The 18941-nt window shown below is 39.2% G+C and overlaps 1 protein-coding gene across 5 annotated transcripts in view; it reads right to left on the bottom strand.

Moving 5' to 3' along the window:
* Positions 1 to 18941, bottom strand: part of LOC126778768 (neurofibromin-like) — an 81083-nt gene that overhangs the window by 41308 nt on the left and 20834 nt on the right. For 3 of the 5 annotated variants that reach the window (XM_050502395.1, XM_050502396.1, XM_050502399.1), the window contains exons 22-40: positions 18655 to 18763; positions 18228 to 18334; positions 16239 to 16355; positions 11121 to 11275; positions 10032 to 10195; positions 9370 to 9522; positions 7504 to 7682; positions 6937 to 7072; positions 6188 to 6278; positions 5707 to 5881; positions 5392 to 5575; positions 4867 to 4919; positions 4584 to 4784; positions 3925 to 4047; positions 3488 to 3626; positions 2873 to 3037; positions 2135 to 2236; positions 1701 to 1838; positions 1085 to 1265 (exon numbers count right to left, since the gene is read on the bottom strand). In XM_050502395.1, coding sequence (XP_050358352.1) covers positions 1085 to 1265; positions 1701 to 1838; positions 2135 to 2236; positions 2873 to 3037; positions 3488 to 3626; positions 3925 to 4047; positions 4584 to 4784; positions 4867 to 4919; positions 5392 to 5575; positions 5707 to 5881; positions 6188 to 6278; positions 6937 to 7072; positions 7504 to 7682; positions 9370 to 9522; positions 10032 to 10195; positions 11121 to 11275; positions 16239 to 16355; positions 18228 to 18334; positions 18655 to 18763 — 2672 coding nt within the window. The remainder of the gene's footprint in view (positions 1 to 1084; positions 1266 to 1700; positions 1839 to 2134; positions 2237 to 2872; positions 3038 to 3487; positions 3627 to 3924; positions 4048 to 4583; positions 4785 to 4866; positions 4920 to 5391; positions 5576 to 5706; positions 5882 to 6187; positions 6279 to 6936; positions 7073 to 7503; positions 7683 to 9369; positions 9523 to 10031; positions 10196 to 11120; positions 11276 to 16238; positions 16356 to 18227; positions 18335 to 18654; positions 18764 to 18941) is intronic. The other 2 variants (XM_050502398.1, XM_050502397.1) reach the window with 2 other exon arrangements.

Below are 18941 nucleotides of genomic sequence, written 5' to 3'. Positions count from 1 at the left end.
GCTGTTACGGTACGGTTATGGCGTCAATTCAAGGTTAAACTTGTTTATTTGTCTTTACTCCTTCTGTGGTTTGGATAGACTATAGACTCGAATAACTCTAATAACAGTCGATTATTTCGAGATATCTAAATTATTCATTTTATTGTAATTAACGCTGCATACATTTTTAATTTTTAATATATTTTAAAATATTTCACAGTGGTTGATGAACCACTGTGAAATATAATAATAAAATATATTATTACTGGACATAGAATGTCTATCTTTTTTTAAAATTAAAAATAACATTCAAACAGTATTAATTACTCTGTGTTTATTTATATATATAACCGCATTGGTCTATGAACTAGCTTTTTAAAAAGCTTTAGAGCTGTAAATGCTGGGTTCAAACCCCGGTATGACCAATAAAATTAATTTGGTTATTAAGAAGTTCTCAAGTTACGCGTGTGCGCAGCTAGCGCACGTGACCTCGGCTTCCCGGATGTCGTCGAGAGTAGTGTGTGCGCAGAAACGTGCACTAATAATATTGTTAATATTGTTAGTCTCTGATAGTATGACCGCTGTAACGTAAATCCGTCATCACAACAATGTTGGCAATATTCAAAGCTTTTTCTGTACCTTCTAGTACCTTCTGAGGAGTTTGTCTCCAGGAACCTGAGGGTCAGGTGCGGTTCGTTGTGAGCGAGTTTCTCGCTGACCGACTTTATGAAGATCGTGTTGTTGAAAGGAGTGCAGAGTCCTGTTCAAATTATTATATCATTAAATAAATTATATAATCTATATACGGACGGTGGTAGGGATTCTTTTATGCTCGTCTGGGTAAGTAACTTTCTCTCGTTTCATATTAGTACTCATACTGAATATTGTTGTATTCCGGTTTAAGCAGTGAGTGTAATTACAGGTACAATATTGACGTTAGTAGAATTGTTGATATTTTTTACAGTGCCAGTGTCTACGGGTAAAGATGACCAGTTACCAACAAGCATATTTGCTCGTCTGCCTTCCTGAAATAATTTAAGAAAAAATAATGCGAACTTTGATTTACGTTTAAGTGGTAAATAACATCGCCTCGCGCTGGACTCACCCGAAGTGTCCAGCAGCTGCCCCTCGATCTTGAGGTGGAAGGTGGCGATGAGCGCGCACAGCTGGTTGTAGGCGGCCGTCCGCAGCGTGGGGTCGCTGGAGCCGAGGTTCAGCAGCGCCATGTTCAGCAGCGAACACGGGACGTCCTTGGGCCGGATATACTGGTGGACCGGCATCGAGTTCTGGCACATCAAGACATAGCCAAATTAGAATTTTTTATTTTATAATGCTACATAATATATCCGAACATTGAAATCAATTTTAAATACAAATTTATTTACTAAATCTTATTAATACAGATTTTTAATTTTTTATGCAAAGTGCTTACAACTATTATGATAAACGTTTCCAAGTGACATAACATCTTAGTCCCCAAGATTGGTGGCGCAATGGCGGTGTTAGAAACGGTTAAAATTTATTACGGTCACCACCGCCCATAGGTATAGACCTATGGGCGGTGGTGACCAACTAACACCAGGAGCCCCTTTGCCTATTCGCTTCACTAACTAAAAATCAATTAACAATGATACTAAAACGAAATAAAATGATCTTATAAATTATCAATAGACCCTAAAATAAAGACATATATATAGTAATAAATCACACAAGTGACTTACAGGCTGACTCAGCTCCCATCTGTTCCGGATATGTATGATGGACTGCACGATGTTGTCACAGTCGTAGTGGATGAAGCTCAGAGGGGTCGACTCGTTGATGATGGACAGCGAGAACTGGTTTTCGTCCACGAGACACACCTGTAATTCAGAACATTTTCATTAGTGGAAGGACCTTGTGCGAACCCTACTCGTCAAATATTCTACCATGACAAATTTATTACGTTTCTATTTTATTTGCATTTTTATACTAAAAAAATTGACCTTGGATTGACATAAGCGAGAGTGCACTTTGATTTGCGCACATACTTGCGCACTATAATCTGATTGGCCATTTTCTGTCATGTATAGTTACCAAGACCAAAACCCGATCAGACGAAAATCAATCAAAGTATTATCTTCTTTACTACATTCTTAGTTATGATGGAAACACTCACCTCGTCAATCTCCGAAGCGTAGTAAACGTCGTTCAAGAGAACTGGCAAACCCAACACTTTCGTCTTCTCCGCTGACGTTATTTGAAGAGCCGTAGGTCCCACCTATTGATGACACATTTTTGGGTAGAACATTTTATTGCATTTATGATATAAACTTATTTTTAACGGGGAATTATGTATGATTATAAACTTTTTTAATTGCCAGCTTAAATAATAATTAAATAAATCTAAACATATTATAAAATTGTAGTTGATCGCTGTCTGTACATGGAAGATATTTGAGTAAAACTATTATCGGGGGTCTTTATCAACTATTGCGTCGAACCAACAATTGTTACAATTTTTTTTCCGTGCGTTTGTGCACGCTAATCTTCAAAACGGCTTTACGGATTTGAGTGCGGTTTTTACTAATGTATTGTGGCTAACTTCACTTAAATGCTATCAAATAACTGTTCAGTTACATTGGGTGAAACTTTAGCTAATATCAAACGTAAATAAAACTAAAAATGTTGTATATACTGAAATATTATAAGTCCGCTTATAGTTATTTCTTTAAGTTATACGCGGGTGGAAACCGCAGGCACAGCTAGTAAATACGACATCTTTATAGCAGCTGGTATGTGGCAATCTACTTTATTCAACTTTTAGTAATGATATATATAATTAATTAAATATATTAATATCGAGTGAGACTTTAAAGGCTTCTTTGTCCAAAAATGTATATCATTATGTGCATACCTTTATGGCAACTTTGGTGTCTTTGTGCGACAATTTCACAGCATTATTGAAGACCTTTAGATCTTCTTCCAAGTCCAAAATCGCTCCTGGTAACTTCTGCTGTTCCGGATCAACGTAATCGCTGAGGCGACTGTGGTTATCTATGAATATGAGCTTTCTATTGCCCTGGAGAGAAAACGAGATATACTTTATTAAGAATTGCCACTATACATCTTATTATTTATATAAAAAAGGTAAGTGGAACATTTTAAATTTAAAAAAAAGGCCTCGATTTTTTTTTCACAATGTTTGTACAATATATTTTTAAATGGACTACAATTGAGTGTAATGTTTGCTTACACTTCTGCTCTAAAACGCACTTTTCCCGGTTCTTTAAATTATTCAAAAGGCATTCAATGGCGTTAAAATATTTGAGTTAACATTTTTTTATATGTATGTATATATAAAATAGGTAGGTATAATCACGCAGTAAGAAATATGAGCCTTCTTTTTCACCAACTAAGATGTTATATCCCTTGTGAATATTGTATTGTATCGTTAGATCAGTGAGTTGACTTATGCCAACACCAGATGTCCAGTTGTGGTGTCGCCCTGCTTACGTGAGTAGTGACATACCCTGAGCGGCGCCAGGATGGACTCGTAGAACTTGGTGTACTCCCGCACCCAGCTGTTGCAGTTGTAGATGTAGCAAGCGTGCGCGTTGGAGTACGCCACCTTGGGGAGCACGCTGAACCACTTCTGCAGGAAGTCCGTCCTGTAATATAGAACAATGGACATTACTTCAATAACGCATAAGATTCTAATTTATAGTGCAAGATGTTCTCACAATTTTTTCACATAAAATCTTAAATCACAGTAAAAGCACACACACACACACACATACACACACATACACACACACACACACACACACACGCACACACGCGCGCACGCACACAGTGACTCATATATCGCACCGAGCACTAATAAAGATATCTCAAAGAGACAAAACTTAAACAATAATCGATGAGTCACAATAATACACAGAACAGATAAATGTCTATCAAGCTCACCTGAACCGGTTATCCGAGTTCGTCTGTGTGAAGTCGACGATCAACTCGAACGGTTGCTGGCAGAACGGCTTCAGGGTTATAATCACGTGGTATATGAGCAAGTCCGCATTTGTTTCACTAATCCTGTAAAAATGACAAAAAAATATACTATTTTTTGTATTATTTCATATTTTCGATTAAATACGAGTTGAAAACTTAATAGTTATTCTTTTTTCTTTGATTATCTACTGACTTGCCTACGAAGTCTGTCTTTGTGTGTTTGTTTATAATAATACATTATAATCTCACTCTTTCAACGACGAATAACAATACGTTTTGGCAAATAGAAGTCTATAAGTCTACGTAGGTATGTATGTGACGCGTGACGTTCGCGTTTGTCTAACTATTCACTTTGCTTATTGAAATATCTATAGTAACATTATAAATGTAAAAGTAACTATGTCTTCCTGTTACGCTTTCAAGGCTAAGATACTGAATCGATTTTGATAAAATTTGGTACAAAGCAAGCTTAAGCCTCAAGGAATTATCCCCTAATGCACGGGCGAGTACTATTACTATATATATTACTCGTATATGTTACCCGGGTTGTTTGTTATGTTGTGTAGGTATGTTAGGTGATTTAAAATAAATTTTGAAATTAAAATAAATATACAACTTACTTGTATCTCCTAGAAATGAAATAGAAGATCGGGTTCCCGATCTTGCTGGTGCCGGCCTGGTAGAAGATATTTAAACTCTTTATGCTCTTATATTCTTCTGTCTGGTGCATATTGTGCTTGACTATAAACTCCTCGAAGTTCGTTGACGACATGTCAATGGAAGACCAGCGCGCGTACGACGAGAACAGAAGACGTGAAGCGCTGCGAGTTGAGTTTATATTAGAAAATGTGCCAAGGTCACATTGCTTAGTGGAGTTTTGTGATTTATCAAAGATTAACTTACGATTCCACAGGCTTATGTTTAGGTGGTCCCAAACAGGCGAGAAGTGTTGCCATCTGTAAATAAAAAAAATTATATTTTAAGGCGTAAAATACTGTTGGACAATCCTCAGAAGACACACACGTACATACTCAACGTACATAGTATACACGCACATGTTTATATATTAAAATGAAATGAGTAATCATACACAAGACTATTTTGATTGGTTAAAATTAGTGAATAAAAACGAATACCATAAAACGGACCATTAAAACGAATCTTTTTTTTTACATATTTGCCGGGAGGGCAAATGACTCTACTCCACCTGATGGTAAGTGGTAGTAGAGTCCATACGCGACGACGGCCAGTACAGTCGGGAAGAATGTTCTGCACTAGCCGCCTTCGCCTTGCCGGCCCGCAAGATGCCTCTTCACGCCTCGTTCAAGGAAGATCGCTGAATATTTTGACGGATCGGTATTTTCGCTGTGAGAATGTCGCCTAAATTGTCTTTATATACCATTCATACTCAAAGTATTTAAACCTCACCTTGTCGAAGGGTCGCCGCCCGACGTCGTTGTGGTCACGGCTGCAGGACAGGTAGTCTCCGATCTTCTCCTGGTGGTTCCACAGCAGGCGATGCAGCGCCACCACGTTGACGTCGCTGATGAAGGATAGGTTGTGCCAGGTCTGGTCCACCGTCTCGCAGTCCGATGCTATCTCTATGAAGAACCTGTAAATATCTTACGTATTAAAGTTACAGTTACGTTTGGACACCGTATCTCATGTCAGGTAAGAAGGTTTTCTGACAGCCAATGGGCTGACAGGAAACATTGTCTCAAATTAATCAAACAATTCTCTTACTTGCGTCCAGCTTCAAAGTGTTCCCTCAGGAAATCGTTGAAGGGCAACATATGTTGCTCCTTGGAGAACTCCATGTGGTTCGCGATGTTCTGCAGAATCTTCGACATGAGCATGAGCCCTCTCTTGATGTGAGGTGGAATGGGTTTTTTCACTATTCCCATCTCCTGAGGGGACACTGGAAGCGAAAAGATTGGTTTTAGGCCTATAGTTTTTTTTTTTTAATTCAAAATAGGTAGATAGACTGGCAAATGGATGTCAACTGGTGGTCACCACTATCCATAGACGTTGTCAATACACAACTAACCTAAGTAAAAAAAAAAAAAACGTTATATCCGATTGTCCGTGTAGTTACACTGGCTCACTCATACTTTAAACAGGAACTCAACATTCCAATCCCTTCACCAAGCTGCTCATACACAGTACATATATTCACTGACATTTGGGTTACAACCATTAATGACACTGCGATTGTTAAACTCACCTATGGCTGGATTTATGTACCGTAAGAATAAAACGGTACCAACCGCTCCCACACTTGTCTGCGGAAACTGGACGAATCTCTTGCTTAGGACCTGGAAATTTAATTAAAGTTGATTAACATCAAGTATGTCCTACGGCTTCTCAGGCAAATTATCTGAAGTAATTGTTTTTAGTCCAAATATAAAAAGTACAAATGTTGACCAATCTTTTTCAGTAATCTATTCTTAAAAGTAAGTAACAGCCTATGAATATCCCACTGCTGGGCTAAGGCCTCCTCTCCTTTTTGAGGAAAAGGTCGGAGCTTATACACGGTGGTCCATTGCGGGTTGGTGGAATACACATGTGGTAGAATTTCAGTTAATTAAGACTCATGCAGGTTTCCTCACGAAGTTTTCCTTCACGCTCAACGGATGAGATGAATTATAAACACAAATTAAGCACATGAACATCCAGTGGTGATTGTCTAGGTTTGAACGCGTTCTAACCTCTAGAGCACTTCGGCTTAAATATATAAATAAATATATAGTAGACTAGTTTTCGCCTGCATTTTAAGAGGGGGAAGGGGGGAGAAGTTTGTTAACTGTTTCGGATAACCTTTTCTGTACCATCTGTCGATATGTATGCAAAATTTCATGATATTAGTTATAACGTAACAAACAAAACATAGATATATACAGTTGCCTGTTGATAATCAATGGTGTTCCAGGGACATACCCAAAAAAAACCTTGATTCAAGTAAGTCATTCATACCTGGTACAAGCAATGACACATGCTCCGCAGCTGCGAAGGGAATTTATCGGCGGAACCGATGATCCTCTCGAAGACCTCGTGTGTCAGGTTTCGGAGATTGTTCCTGTTGATTTCTATGTCGTGGGTCGGGTCCAGCCTGCATTGGATAAACGGCATGTATAAGTCCGAGCTCATATTTCTGCCATTGGTATAAGCTATTTATGATATAGTTCTCGTGGTTTGCAGCGTATTGACGGTATGAGAAACAGATTATATTCTTTACAGTGCTTCTACTTAATTGTCACCCATACATTACACATTCTAGCACCAAAGCGCAATACTTAGTATTGTCGTATTCAGTGTTAAGGGTAAGTGAGCCAGTGTAAATACAAAAGGGACATAATAATAATTTCATACAGTGCCAATGTCTATGGGCGGTGGTGACCACTTACCATCAGGTGGCTCGATTGCCAGTCATCCAAACTGTACTAAATAAACAAAAAATTACGACCAGGTTGCCTTGCAATAATAAAATTAAAGGTAAAAAAATTTGAACCATATTATTTTATTGTAAGCATATGCTCTCACCTAGCGGGGTCGACTTCGAAGCTCAAACTAGCGTTACAATCCGCCTGGTCCAGCAGCGCTGTTATCAGCGGCTCCAGTAAGCTCTGGAGGTATCCGTAGCCGTATATTTTGAAACAGAAGGCCATAATTTTGCTGCCCAGCGAATTCCCCCTGAATAACGTTTGCATGCAGTCCGAGACCTAAAAAATAATTTTACATAATTCTTTGTTTTTTTGTTATAAAATAAACAAAATAAAAACGAATATCGAAGCTTATATACTCGTATATAGAAAAACAACAATTTGTATATATGGCAAGTATCTAATTATAATATATTGCATAATTATTATTCTATATATTGGTTCTTTGACATTATTTTTAATTATTTAATTCCAGTAAATAATCTTGTATATAAATAAAAATGGTTGTATGTTTGTTCTATTGCGTTCATAAACAATTGCCCAATAAAAAAAATGTTAAAATGTTTGTTCTGTAAAAAAAAAAAAATACGAATGTTCTTTGTTTTTGTCCTTCAATATAAACGTTTTATGTAGAACATTATTCTACCCGTGCGAAACCGGGGTAGCTAATATTAATATACCAATCAATAACGTCACCATAATGGATTAACTTTAAGACAAATATGTCAGAGAAAGATAGGAACAGACTTTTCATCGCCCCTGCCCTCTATCCACCAACGTGGCAGTTGTTGATAATTACAACACGCAAGATGGCGCTAGTAGGGTCGCCTTGGAACTACATCGCATTTATATCTATACATATAAACATAGTTCCTCTATTACTCGTGAAGAACATAGGTGGCACCACTTGTATTTTAAATGACGCTAATGTTGTGTTCAACGAGAAATATATAAAGCCCGGACCTCGAAATGTACCTCGTACCTTAGAATGTCCTAAAAACATTTGTTACATGAAGAACGTTTCATGGAAATTATTTTTGGGATTCATCACACGAATTGTGTATGATGAATTCGATATACTGTTGAATTAAGTTACGTAGACGAAATATGATCAATTCTATTCGTCTATTGCCGTACCGTAACAGCCTGCGAATGTCCCACTGCTGGGCTAAAGGCCTCCTCTCCTCTATTTGAGGAAAGGTTTGGAGCTTATTCCACCACGCTGCTCCAATGCGGTTTGGTGGTATACACATGTGGCAGAATTTCAGTGAAATTAGACACAAGCAGGTTTCCTCACGATGTATTCCTTCACCGTAAAGCACGAGATGAACTATAATCACAAATTAAGCACATGAAAATTCAGTGGTGCTTGCCCGGGCTTGAACCCACGATCATCGGTTAAGATTCACGCGTTCTTACCACTGGGCCATCTCGGCTTTTTTTTCGTCTATTGCGTTATATTAAATATCATGTAAATTAAAATGAAAGTTTTGCTGCGTGACGTACGTGTGTAACCGGATATGCCCTTGGAACGGATAGATACGACGAGATGCAACATAGATCCTATGTGTGTTTACTGGTGGTAGGGCTTTGTGCAAGCTCGTCTGGGTAGGTACCACCCACTCATCAGATATTCTACCGCAAAACAGCAATACTTGATATTGTTGTGTTCCGGTTTGAAGGGTGAGTGAGCCAGTGTAATTACAGGCACAAGGGACATAAAATCTTAGTTCCCAAGGTTGGTGGCGCATTGGCTATAAGCGATGGTTGACATTTCTTACAATGCCAATGTCTAAGAGCGTTTGGTGACCACTTACCATCAGGTGGCCCATATGCTCGTCCACCTTCCTATTCTATAAAAAAAAAAACATATAACTCAGGCGTAAGTGACTTATCAAAAAAAAGGTTGGTCAAATATGAGCCAAGGCATTGAGACCAGAGAATTTGTATAGTAAGGGTCACTCACCGCACAGACCTCGACCTCCCGGTAGAAGATGTTCCAGAGCAGCGGCGCCAGCAGGTGCTTGGCGTCGAACAGCGACACCAGCACGCGCGCCAGCTCGTCCATCTGAGCGGAGCCCACCACGCTCGCCAGCGCCATAGCGATCGGCAGCTCACCCTGGAAATTTGCCACATTTTTATTATTTTTAATTTGCTGTTTAAATGCATTACAACAGCATACCTAAATTATCACAATAAAAACTGAGCCAGTGACAAAACCAAACGTATGGCTGTCGTTTGTTGACTAAAACTATTTATTTATTTATTTATTTATTTGTAATAGCGCACTTACAACATACACATAAAGCATTGAAAAAATAATTTATAAAGCAATAATAGTATATCTAATGTGCATCTCAATTACAAGTGTACATAGCACTTGCAGATTCAATCTAACCAAATTCAAATTAAAAGTAACAAAAAATCATCAGTAATTTTTAAAAAAGGTCAAAATTAAATAATGTCATTGTTTCAATCATAATTAAAACTATTCGTTTTATTTTCCCATCCTAACGACATTGTTTACTTACTATGGGTAACATTACGTATTAAAATGCCTCGGTCTTAGCCCAGCAGTGGGACATGTACAGCCTGTTACTGTAAGTACCTTGGAATCGCTCCACCCACCTTAACCGATATCATGGTGACGAGCTGAACGAGCTGCTCGAAGCGGTCCGCCAGAACGGTCTCTGCCAGGGTGTCTGCTGTGAACTCTGTGCCTTGCTGCAGGATCTTTGTCGAAACTTCCATGAATGCAGCTCGCATTTGTAAATCGCGATGGTAACACAAATCTGTTTAACAAATTGCAAAATTCGAAGGATCAGTCATTGAATCAATGTGGTGTGATACCCATTACCGCAACAAGCAGAAACGGTGTTTGGAGGGGAAAATCGAGCAAAATTTCTTGCTTGCGCTATTGTTAGACTTTACTATTGCTAGATGATTGTCCTGTAAAGGCAGTCGTAAATATATTGTTAGCGTTTATCTGTGAGCCGAGATTGCCCAGTGGTAAGAACGCGTGAATCTTAACCGATGATCGTGGGTTCAAGCCCGGGCAAGCCTCACTGAATTTTCATGTGCTTAATTTGTGATTATAATTCATCTCGTGCTTTACGGTGAAGGAAAACAACGTGAAGAAACCTGCATTTGTCTAATTTCACTGAAATTCTGCCACATGTGTATTCCACCAACCCGCATTGGAGCAGCGTGGTGGAAAAAGCTTCAAACCTTCTCCTCAAAAAGAGGAGAGGCCTTTAGCCCAGCAGTGGGACAATCACAGGCTGTTAAGGTTTATCTGTGGACAAAAGCTCTGGCAGCATACACGTTGCAGCTGTCAAGGACGCGGTTACCATGGTAACTGTTATTTGTTATTTCGAATTTACCTGGTGGTAGGGCTTTGAGCAAGCCCGCCTGGGTGGGTACCACCCACTCATCAGATGTTGTGCCACTAAGCAGCAATACTTATTATTGTTGCGTTCCAGTCAGTCAGTGTAATTATAATTAATTATTAATAAGAGTCAGTGTAATTACAAACATAAGGGCATAATATCTCAGTTCCCAAAGTTCCCAAGGTTGATAGCGCATTGGCGATGTAAGGAATGTTTATTATTTCTTACCTCGCCAATGTCTATGGGCGATAGTGACAATTTATCATCAGGTGGCCCTTTACCTCGTCCGACTACTCATAATATTAAAAAAAATGTTATTCTCACTTACCAATACTATGCGTGAGTCCGAATTTGATATTCTCGGAGAGTAAGTTGGACATGGCCTGGATGGTCGCGTTCCTCAAGGTCGCCAGACGTCCCGGGCCCTCCGTCAGCTCGACCTCGTTGCAATCGTTCAGTAAGTTCAAGAATAGAGTGAAATACCTGGAAATAATAATTATATAACTTACCGCGAAAAGTGATATATAACAAAGAACATATACTAGAAGACCATTTATTTATTACTACCGCTTCTCGTAGTTTCGCTCGCCTCATAATTTAATAAAAATTAAAGATTATTTAAAATTTTACGAAGTATTTTTTTTTTCTCTGTGTGTATTTGCAATCAGCCCCAAGGCTTTGAGCAAATTTGTTCAGTGATGCTGTCATGCGGAGTGGCTTCCCATTGGAAGCGTCTACTCATCTGCTGCCCAGAGCTACTGCCGGTCTTTTAGCTCTAGGATATGATGACGTTTTAGTCGTCTCACATACTGGTCCATGGTGAGTTGGCGAGCGAGTTCGTTTGGGTGATGGATTAACCGGTCTTTGTATTTAGCTGCCAAACTCCGAATTTCCTCTTTGATTGTTCTCATTTCAAGGTGCTCGTGAACTTCCTTGTTGGTTATGTACCATGGTACTTTTGCAATTGTCCTTATGATCTTGTTCTGTTGACGTTGGAGTATATTTATGTTGGAATCGCTTGCGCTGCCCCATAGTTACAGACCGTATGTCCTAATGGGTTTTAGGATGACTTTATATATAAGGAGTTTGTTGTCCAAAGAGAGTCTGGAGTTCCTTCCTAGCATCCAGTATAGGCTGTTGTACTTTAGCTGAAGCTCCTGTTTTTTCCATTTAATGTGATGCCTCCAGGTTAATCTACGATCAATGTGTAAGCCAAGATATCTTACATGATCACTGCTGGGTAGAGTACATTGGCCCAACTTTACAGGTGGACAGTCTCCTTTTCTAAGGGTGAATGTCACCTGTACTGATTTGGTAGCACTAGACTTTATTTTCCATTTTTGGAGCCATTCGATTACTTTGTTCAGGCCCTTTTGCAAGTTCTCTGATGCCAGTTTTGGGTCTTTATTACTTACTAATATTGCGGTGTCGTCTGCGAATGTAGCTGTGGTTATCCCTGGCGTTAGCGGTAGGTCAGCAGTGTGCAACATGTAGAGCATGGGGCCCAGGACAGATCATTGTGGCACCCCGGCATCAATCTCTTGGAACTTAGAAGTTGCGTCACCTTCTTTCACATAAAATATGCGATCCTCGAGGTAAGATTTGAATATGGGAAAGTATGAGTGGGATATATTCTGCTTGATCTTACATAGTAGGCCTTTGTGCCAGACCTTGTCAAATGCCTGCTGAATATCCAAAAACGCTGACGAGCAATATTCTCTTTGTTCTAAGGACTTTCTTATGACGTCACATACTCTGTGGGCTTGCTCCACTGTGTCATGGCGTTCTCTAAACCCAAATTGGTGATCTGGTATCGCTTTGCGTTCCAATAGTCTAGGCATAATTCTGCGAAGTATTGTCTTTTCCAGTACCTTGGATAGAATAGGCAACAGACTGATTGGTCGATAGGACGTTTCTTCAGTCATTAATTTGCCGGCCTTGTAAGTCATGATGATTTCTGAGACTTTCCACGCACTCGGGAAATACCCTATTCGTAACATAGCGTTGAAAATAATGGCGATGAAGACAATTGCCTTTCTCGGTAGTTCCAGCAGTACTTCTTTAGTTATCAGGTCGTAACCTGGTGCACTTTTATTGTCTAATCGTTTCATCGTTTTTATGACTTCCGCGGGCGACACAGGTCTAGGGGGAAGGTCCATCTGAAAGTCTTGTTTTAGAATATGATCAACATATTCTTCTGATGAGTTGTCGGGTGTTGCATTCGGTTTGAAAACACTTGTTAGATGATAAGCAAACAAGTCCGCTTTGTCCTGGCTTGTTCTAGTCCAGTCGTTTCCCTTTTTTATTGGAGTTTTTGGTAAGTTAGGTCTGTCACAAGAACGGGTGATTTTCCAGAGCGAGCAGTTGTTGGTTTTAGTCGCAGTTAACGACTCCAACTTTGCTTGCATTGTTAAATCATTGGCATTATTTATAGCTTCCTTCAATTCTACAATGGCTTTGTTAAGGGCGGCCTTGTCTTGCGGATGACGGCTTAGCTGCCAGACTCTGCGTAATCTGCGTTTTTCTTGGATCATGATCTTTATTTCCAATGGTATGTTTGTGGGCTGATTCTTATATTTAATGGCAGGCGTGCTTCTCCACGCGGCAACTTGTATGAGATTAGTAAATTGCACTACTGCTGTTTCAATTTCCTCTGCTTTTTTGAGTCTTATATTTAGATTGAGGTTTTCTTTAATGTGTTCCCTGAAGGAGGGCCAATCAGCATGCTGGTTGTATAATATTGTAGGTCTCTCGACTTCAATTATTGTTGAGCTGATAGTTAATAAGACTGGGGTGTGATCAGATGACCCATCAGAGCATTACTCGATCTTCATGTACTGCTTGGAGAGTCCTTTTGTTACGAAGAAGTCAAGTGTGTCCGGGGTTCGATTATGATCGGCTGGCCAGTAGGTAGGTTCTGTTGGGGCAATTATACTTAAATGATTAATATCGACGCTCAACTTTAGTTGTCTTCCCCTAGTTGTATTTAGTCTTGAACCCCAGTGGACGTGTTTGGAGTTCCAGTCACCTCCTGCTATGAAGCGATTGCCTAGATTTGAGAAGAAGTCAGAAAACAGATCGGAATTTATTCGATGTTTTGGTGGACAGTATACAGCTGAGACATTAAAATATCCACACCTGTCTTGTATTGCGACTGTAGTTGCCTGCAATTGATCGGTTTTATATTCAGGCAGTAGATGGTGATTTATTTTGTCCCGAATAATTATAGCAGATCCAGCATGACCTGTGCCGTCAGGGTGATTTGTAGTATATGTCTGGAACCCTTTGATTTTGACATTAGTTTTGTCTGTGCAGTGTGCTTCGGATATTAGGACTATGTCTATTTTGTGCTCGGCTATTAGTAGCTCGAGCTCATCTTTATTGGGTGAGAGTCCATTTATGTTCCAAGTCGCCAGTCTTAGCCCGAGGCCTTTTAACCTTGTAGTTTGGTTATGAGTGTAGTCATGAGGCTCATTAGAGTACTCATTTGTTGTAAGATAAGGTCAAATTTCTCGTTTTGTTTGGTGAGGAGAGTTTCTAATACTGTTAGGTTTTGTTTTTCATTAGGTATGACGTTTTCTGTGGTCACTTTGTCTGGCGCGCTTCTAACAGCTTTGGCGTAAGAATATGGTTCATTTTCTTTCTTCAATGGAGGAATGGAGAAAGATTGTTGGGCAGTATTTTTTGGAAGGTTTATATCTCGAATCATGTTGTCTTTTGCAATAGAACGTCTATCAACTCTTCGGTGACCGTATTTGTTGATTTTCCTGGCAAGTATTTCTCTGTACACCACACAACCCTTGTAGTTTGCCGGGTGGGAGCCTTGGTACAGTGCACATTGGGTAGGTGTATTTCTATCACGCTTTGGGCAGTCTGAAGTTTTATGTGCCTGCGCGCATTTCACGCAGCGGAACGGTCTCATGCAGTAATTCTTTGTGTGTCCATATTGCTGACACCTCTGGCACTGTACAATTGAATTTTTTTTCTTGGGATCCTCTATGGTTACCGATTGATGGTAGATGTATTTGATTTCTTTAGCTGCCTTGTTGTTCTGGCTAGGTAGGAGATTTACAAAGAATGTTGAGGTTGGTTTTTTCTCAGGACCATATCTAGAGTTAATAATTTCCCCGACAACAGTGTTTCCAGTTTTTTCGATTTCTTCCTTTATCTCACTTTTAGGTGTTGTGTGGTGAAGATTCCGGATAACAATACGGCATAGTCGTTCTTCCTTTTTGTTGAATGTGTGACCAATTAAGCCACTTTCGCGGAATTTGGTGATGATTCTTTTGTAGGCCTGTATCTAGAGTGTTGATTCTCATTTGGTTTCTGTTTGTAATCCGATATGTGAATGAACTTTTATCTGCAACAGTTTCCACGAGTTCAGTTAATTTATTGACATCTTCTATGCCATACAATATTATGGGTGGAGGCTTGATAGGTTTTTTCTCAACTGGTTTCTTGGTTACAGTGGGTTCGTCTGTTAGTTCAAATGGTAATTGACTGAACATGTTGCTGGTGGTTATATGCTCTGGGGAGTCACTGACTTTTTTTCGTTTCGGATTTCTAGTGCCTGGTACTCTCTGCCATGATGGGGAGCATATAGTGCCTTGCAGGCTTGGTGTATTTTGTGTAGCCGTATCGCTCGGTAGTTCTGCCAAGGCTTGGGAACTTTCTGGGGGTTTACTTCCCAGGGAATTGCTTCTAGGCCTGGTGATAATCAGACTTCGGTGTAAGACCTGCTGAGTAAGCTTTTTGCTGCCAGTAGCATTCACTTTAATGGAAGCCTGGTCGCCTACTTCCATCAAGTCTTCGGTAGCCAATTTCACACTCTCCAGCCCGGATACCAGAGAGCGCCGGGGGTTAGCCGGATCGCATGACATACAATCTTTCTCAATATTTGACATTTCCATAAAAAAGAGGGGGGTTTGGGAGAAAATACACATACTATTTTCCCAAGGCAGTATTGCAGCTATTTTAGGGGGCATTTAACTTTCCTAGGCCGGCTGTGGCCTATACAGGTTAATTGACCGCCGCCTGTGGCTCGGCGTTGAAGCTCGTTTGGCACCGCCCGGGGGATACGTGTAGGGTGGCCTAGGACAGGTGGTAATTCCTACGGACGCGAGCAACTCCGTCCCCCTTTACGAAGTATGACGAATTAATTAATAATGGTAATCATGGGTCACAGACATTGGCACACTGTATGAAATATTAATCCATCTCGTACACCGCAAATTCGTTACCAACCTTAAAAATTAAGATTCTATGTTCCTTGTATCTGTGGCTACTGGCTACTGTGACTACCTTTCAAAGCTGTATTGCTGATTTGCGGTAGAATATTTTATGAGTGAGAGGTACAAGCCATAAACCATTGAGTAAGTGTATTTATTACATAACTAAACATTATATAAAATGCATAAATAAAAAATATCTGCCATGTAAATCTCACTTCAAGAAAAGCTGGCTATTGGTCTCCATGAGGTCTCCACGGTCGGACATCTTGGGCTGCAGCGGCAGACCTTTAAGCAGCGCCGCCACGGTCTCCATGCAGGCCTGGTCCAGCTCCCTGGAAATATAATACCTGATCACACTGTTGAGGATGACTACCAAACCGCTGGTGGTACAGTGCATTTAGATCGCAAGACTGAATTAGTAGTCATTTGGAGAAACATAAAAATAATGTTTTTTTTTTTGTGAATCAATCAAAGATACAGTATGTGTGGGTACCCTATGCTCTTTATTGTATCCCTGACAACGTATATACAAAATCTCATGATGATCGGTTGAATAGTTACTACTACTACATTAGTACACAAACAAACACACTCACTTTCGCATTGATAATATTAGTTATGTTTAGGATATAATACAATTTATCTTATAAGATCACACAATGTGGATCACACATGTATGGAATGAGAAATATATATATATATATATATCCTATTCCAAGAATTAAATTTCATCTTGTTAATTTATGTACCATAGTACATGTACCATAATACTGGTTGTAAAATACGCCATTAGGCATGCCTAATGGCGTATGATGGCGCTCATTCAATATGTCACATTCCTAAATCTATCTACGCGCGCTATCTAGTTATTCGATACCCCATACCCCATACCCAGTAGGGTATATTTAATGTGGAACAATACCAATATTCATCAAATAAAACATAATTATGTCAAATGTGAATAATGGAAAGCACTTCCTAAATTTCATTTACCATTTGAAAAACAGAGTTACAAAGTTAAATTTAAAATAATTATTATTAAATACAATTGGTTATTAACGTAGACAGAGAAACTTACACAAGAAAGAGAACGAAAATTACGTTACAAATGGTTTAGACAGAGATAGAATTATCAAATCTTTTGTCCCTTATCGCGTGACCAGTTTTGGTGTTTGTTTCGCTACTTGAGTAGCGACTAACTTGACAATTGGTGCGTTCATTGTGTTTTTTATTTAATTTTCGCTTATTTTTATGTTAGAAAACGATTCTAATCCAGTGAAAAGGCCGAGAAACAATCCTTATATCGAAGGTTCATTGTCGTATTGTTTCATGTTAAAGCGACAGCATAAAGAAAATTGCCGGCGTGTGTTTTCACGCGTAAGTAAGACTATTTTGTCCCTAATTATAATTTCTCAGTGATGTGTATTTATGCCATAGCATGACGGAACCTTATATTGCATTAAAATCCTAAAGATAATAGTATTTTCCAGATTTTATCATTAATAACCTATAATTATTTATCATGTAAGTGCTGCCAGTATCAGCTAAAAAAATGTCCCAATTTTCGATAAAAAATATCGACTCGTCGACAATGTAAACAAATAAATACGGAGTCCAATAATAACCTAAAGTGCTTCGTTATATGTAAATATGTTATTTTAATTTATTCGTTCTCCTATTTATAATTTCCTAACGACAATATCATTTAACATTCTTCATTAATTTATAATATTATTAGATTCCGAGTCAAGAGGTTAACATAGAAATATATGTGGCAACCATCCTTTATTAATAATTTTATTGAATGTTTTAGATTTCAACATCTGAGGAGAATGCTAATCCAGTACCATATAAAGATGCTGAAGTACTATTGATAACGGAAACAAAAACAAACATTGCAACGGTTTTTGGGTGTAGTTGGAAACCAAAAAAATATTTTAATTACAAAAATGTATAATAAACACTAAAAAGTAAAATTTAATAACCTTATTTTGTTTTAATTAAATCCTGAAAATTATTTATCTCCCAAAACAGGGAATGCAGTTACTATGGCAACATTATACGCACACATTGACAAACTATCTCTGTTTCAATCGCGGTTTCACGGCCCCTTGGTCTATTTGCTTCTCTGTCTACGGTTATTAAATTTATCGTCCAAGTGAATTTAATTGATGGTTTTAATTAAACAAAGCTGTATGTACTACCTGGTAATGGAGGAAGCGTCCGCTCTCAGGGGCGGTGCGATTTGATGGGAGGTCCCGAGGACCCAGTCTGTGACGTACTCCACCATTTTATTGCGGAACTTCATCTCCTGGATGAAACGTTTGACGATGGAATTATTAACTGTACTGTGTTTTTAAAGGTACAGGTTAAGGTACCGTCCATTCATCAGATATTCTACCGTCAAACAGCAATACTTAGTATCGTTGCGTTTCGGTTTTAAGGGTGAGTAGGCCAGTGTAACTACAGGCACAAGGGACATTACATCTTAGTTCCCAAGGTTGGCGCATTGGCTATATAAGGTACGGTTGATATTTTTTTCGGCGCCAATGTCTATGCGCGGTTGTGACCACTACCATAAGATCATAAAAGGGGCCATTTAACAATCGGATGACTAATTTTTTAAATTACCTGTCTGACAGCTAGGTCATCTCTCCGCCTCATCATTGCGTCAACGATTTGGCAGAGCTTCGTCTTGATATGTACGGACTGCACCGTCATGTCTAGGTGATGGACGTATCTACGGAACAGTATATGTATTATTATAGGCTCGGTCAGTGGTCGAATTATTATAGAAAAGTTGAAGAAGACATACAGGAATTTGAACGTTTTCTTACGGACCAAAGCCGGTGGTCCCACGCTTGAACTCTCCAATTCGGTCGTGTTAGATTACCATTCCATCGAATTATGAGTGTGTT

This window comes from Nymphalis io, chromosome 27, assembly GCF_905147045.1.
Source record: "Nymphalis io chromosome 27, ilAglIoxx1.1, whole genome shotgun sequence".
Lineage (NCBI taxonomy): Eukaryota > Metazoa > Arthropoda > Insecta > Lepidoptera > Nymphalidae > Nymphalis > Nymphalis io.
Note: the sequence above shows the minus strand (reverse complement) of the source record. Positions and strands in the feature narration are given on the sequence as shown.